The sequence below is a fragment of the Ochotona curzoniae genome, unplaced genomic scaffold, assembly GCF_017591425.1.
Source record: "Ochotona curzoniae isolate NIBS_2020 unplaced genomic scaffold, NIBS_Ocur_1.0 contig_908, whole genome shotgun sequence".
NCBI lineage: Eukaryota > Metazoa > Chordata > Mammalia > Lagomorpha > Ochotonidae > Ochotona > Ochotona curzoniae.
In genome coordinates, this window is record NW_024466607.1 from 14,925,584 (window position 1) to 14,929,768 (window position 4,185).

General features: G+C 55.3%; 1 protein-coding gene across 1 annotated transcript in view; it reads right to left on the reverse strand.

Annotated features, from left to right (window-relative positions):
* SHISA5 (shisa family member 5) overlaps nucleotides 1-3,901 on the reverse strand; it is a 28,209-nt gene extending 24,308 nt beyond the window's left edge. The window contains exon 1 of the mRNA XM_040994413.1: nucleotides 3,781-3,901. Coding sequence (XP_040850347.1) covers nucleotides 3,781-3,901 — 121 coding nt within the window. The remainder of the gene's footprint in view (nucleotides 1-3,780) is intronic.
* Nucleotides 3,902-4,185: the final 284 nt, after the last annotated feature.

A 4,185-nucleotide genomic window follows, 5' to 3' on the forward strand; every position in this document is an offset into this window, starting at 1 on the left:
CTGCTTTCATCAAGGCACAAAACAAAAACTAGTTTACCTCTACAAGGGTGTCTCTTGCAGCCTCAAGCTGAGAAAGCCCAGTATCAAATCCAAGGGCTGACTCTGGTTTCCAAGTTAGAATGTTCTAGAATGTCACCAAAACTGGTGGGAGTAGTTGCTCAGCAACCCCAAAACTGGGCCCAATACACAGCAAGCTCATCAAGGACATTGCTGGCGAGTGAAGGCTGAAGCGGAGCAAGGGGTCAGACAGCTAGACTCCCCAAGGGGATTAAGGCAAGTGAATTTGGGAGTTGGCATTGGAGTATGGCAGGTTAAGCTGCTGCCCTGTATTGGAGTGTCCAGTCCAGCAGCCCAGCTTGTGATCCAGCTCTCTGCTAATGTGACTGTGAAGGCAACAGAAGATGGCCCAAGTACTTGGGCCCCTGCCACCCAGGTAGGGGGCCCAGATAAAGCTCCTGGCGTCTGGCTTAGGCCTGGCTATTGAGGATATTTAGGAAATGAACCAGCAGCAAATGGAAGAGTCTCTCATTCTCTCTCTCTCTCTCACTCACTCTCTCCCCTTCTCCCTCTTTTACCTAGGACAGGCCAAAGCCATTTGCTTCTTCTGGGTCTCCTACCCAGATGGCAAGGATCCAAGTACTTGGCCCATCTTCTGCTGTTTTTTTTTTTTTTTTTTTCAGGCACATTAGCAAGGAGCTGGACTGGAAGTGGAACAGCCAGAATACAAACTGCTCTACCACATAATGCTGGCCCTAATAAATAAATCTTTTAAAAATGTTCTATCCAGGGGCCTAGCGTGGTAGCCTAGCGGGTAAAGTCCTAGCCTTGCATAAGCCGCTTATGGAGTGAGCCAGCAAATGGAATCTCTCTGTAAATCTGACTTCCCAATAAAAACATTGGAATAATGGAGAATCTTGTGACACCAAAGAGGACAAGGTGCCAAGCCCACACACCCTCACAAACCACACAGACCTAAACTGGTAACAAAGGTAATAAGAGAAACTTACCAGAGCTGCACCTGTTACACAAGAACTGCAAAACAGTAAGGGTGATAAGCTAAAAAACCCTTGCTGCACCTGAGGTTGGTCACCTGGGGGGTGCTATGGCAGCAGTTCCAGCTCAATCAGGGTGACTGTCCCCAGCGGGGCAGCAGCAAGCAGGACACCAGAGGCAGTGAACTGCGACAGGGACTGCAATCCCAGAAGCACACCTGGGATCGCAGAACTCTGCAGTTAGGGCGAGTTCCCAGGCTCCCAAAGTGCCTCCCACACAGGTGATTTGCATCCCTGAATGCGGCTGGAGAACAGCCCCTTTAGTTGGAGAACTCCACCCAGAGCCCTAGGGCCACACACTGGGATGTGGGCATCTCCAGTCTAATTTTGATTCAGTAGCAGCCAGAGGCCTCCCTTCAAAGTGTTTACCAGGCCCAGTCCCCTCTGAAAATCCTGTCCCACTCCGGCCCTTCCCAAGCTCTGACCTGGGCCTCCACCCCTCTCTGCTCCAGCCCCTGGCTGGCCAGCCTGCCCTCTCTCCGACCCTTTGTCCTGGCTGTGGACCCCTCAGGCCTCTGCTCACTTTGGTGAAGCTTCCTGCCACCCTGCCTGTACCCTACCCTCTGTTAGCTGCCCCCTACTCCAAATTCCCTCCCCTCTGTGGGTCTCCCCAGTGGGACTGACAGGCCAAAAGTTCTGAATAACTTTTTTCCCCCAAAATGGCAGCAAAGGACTTTTGCAGCCACTAGACAAGGCAGGAGGATAGGCCGGGAGTTTAGACAGGGACATGGCTGCCAAGTATGTTACTGACCGGGGTTCTCGTCTTCCTAGAAGAAAAATCAGACGTGAGACAGAGGGGAGAGGTAAGTGGGGTGCAGAGTTTAATAAAGACAAACAACAAGGACAGTACAACTGGTAGACCAGGCGGGCAGCCCCAGGAAAGGACCAGAACCCAGACTGCAGTCTAGTGGAGCCTGAGGGCTCCTGTTCTTCCTGCCCCCGCCTCCTTCCCTTGGACAAAGGGTTTGGCAGGCATGCAACCAGTAAAAATTCAGAGTTTCATTACCCACTGTCACCAGACTCTGGTGCCAGCATCCTATTTAGGCACCAGTTCTAGTCCCAGCTGCTCCACTTTCGATCCAGCTCCATGTTAATGTGCCTGGGAAACTAGCGAAGGATGGCTCAAGTCCTTGGATCCATCCACCCAAGTGAGAGCCCAAAGAAGTGGGCTAAGCCACCTGGATCTCACGTGGGCACCCATCGGTGTCCCAGTTGATCCACTTCTGATCCAGCTCCCTGCCAACAAAAGGATGGTAACCACACAGGACACCTGGATGAGCTCCTGGCTCCTGGCTCCTGGCTTTAGCCATCTGGGGAATGAATCAGCAGATGAAGGTCTCTGTCTCTCTCTGTAACTTTGACTCTCAAGCGAAGAAATCAATCTTTAAAGTCAACCTAAGTTAACATATTTTAAAGAATTTATTGCAAAGAATGCTGGGCACAGTGTAATGAGTGGCTGTGACCATGCATTCCAGGGAAGCAGGACACTTGCCATCCACACGCATCGGCCACCAAGGCCACCCCTGGGCAGCCCACACAGAGGCCACTCCAGAACCAAGGCTGGCTAGCAGGGGGCTGCCCGCACCCTTGTCCTCATCGCAGACCTCCAGCTACCCTGTCCCAGGCCTGGTCATGCGTTTGACTCCAGCAGCACCCACCTTTCCTCCACACACAATGGGCCTTGAGGGTCTCACCTTAGGAGACCCCCAGATGGGCAGACCCAGTTGCTGACTGAAGGAACCCCTATGGCAACAAAGGAGGGTGTGTCCAGCTGACCAAAGTCACCAAAACTGCGAGGGATACAGGAGCCAAGGTACAGTCCCCTGTCCCGAAGGCAGCGGTTAGATTTTCAGGTCTAGGGAGACCTCCACTGGCCCCATGACAGGCTTGGTCCACCTGCATCTTTCCACAGCAGTGACAACATCAAGCAGGGTCAGGGGACTTCTCTCAGGGGAGGGGGCACCTGCAGAGGGCCTGGGGCTGGACAAGAAAGGTCGTTCAGCCAGGCTGGTGCAAAGCGAGCTTGGGTGCCAGGAGCCTGGCCTCCCTTGCTTGGCTTTGAATCACACACTCTCTGGCCCGGGCCCATACGGCCAGCCTGTCTCTCTGTCAGCTATCAGATGGGCATAGGGCCCATGGCCTGAACCCAGAAGGGCTCAGAGGCATGACCGAGGCCAGCCTTCATGAGGCCTTTGTCACCAGGCACAGGAGTACCCAGTGACAAGCTGTGATGTGGTTGGGAAATCTCCCTCCATTCCGGCTGTCCGCACTCCTGCCCACTCTGTGACCACAGGTCAATAGGTAGAGACCCACAAACCCAGGACCATGACACTGCCTGAGGCATCTGCGGCAAACACCCATGCCCGCCCCCACTCCTGCACACATTCTTATATGGACACAAAGTGGCCACAAGTGGGGGTGGCCACCTCCTCCCCAGCCGTCCCCACAGACACAGTCGGGCAGGGGAGGTGGGGCAGCATCTGCCTTTAAGCACTTGGGTGTGGGCACTGTGGGGGGAATGAATATAAGGCCCTGTCTTACGTGGCTTCACCGTGAACAGTAGGAAAGGATGGCCAGGGCCACCGTCTCTTCAGGATATCCCGTGCATGCGAGGGACAAGGGGTGAGGTGATGGCCCTCCCCGCAGGCGGGGTGGGGACACAGGTCTGGCAGTGCTACCCACAAGGCCCGTACCCCAGCTCCCCAGGTTGAAGGGGCTCCCTTCCCACCTGCAGCAGAAGTGGTAGCTCGGAGTCCCACGAGGACCTGTGGCTTAGGAAGTGACCACACCGAGGACCACAGAGGGCCCCGCACGGGCACCAGATCCATGCAGGGCCACAGCAGGCTCATCCCAGCAAGCTCTTGCCGTTTCACATTTGATGGTTTCACATGTCCCAAGGCTCATGGTGAACAAGAACGGCTGAGGGCCGCAGCAGAGTCCAGTCCGGTCCACAGGCCCCCAGCCTGCACGCATGCACAGCAGCGCTGCCAGCCAGCCAGCCAGCTACGTCACTGTCGGTGAGGAGGGCGCCAGCAGGGGCCCCATGAGCTGCCAGCCACTGTGGCTCCTGCATGGTGACAGACACACGCTAAGGACATCCAGGGCCGCCACCTTGGCAGAGATCCACACCAGT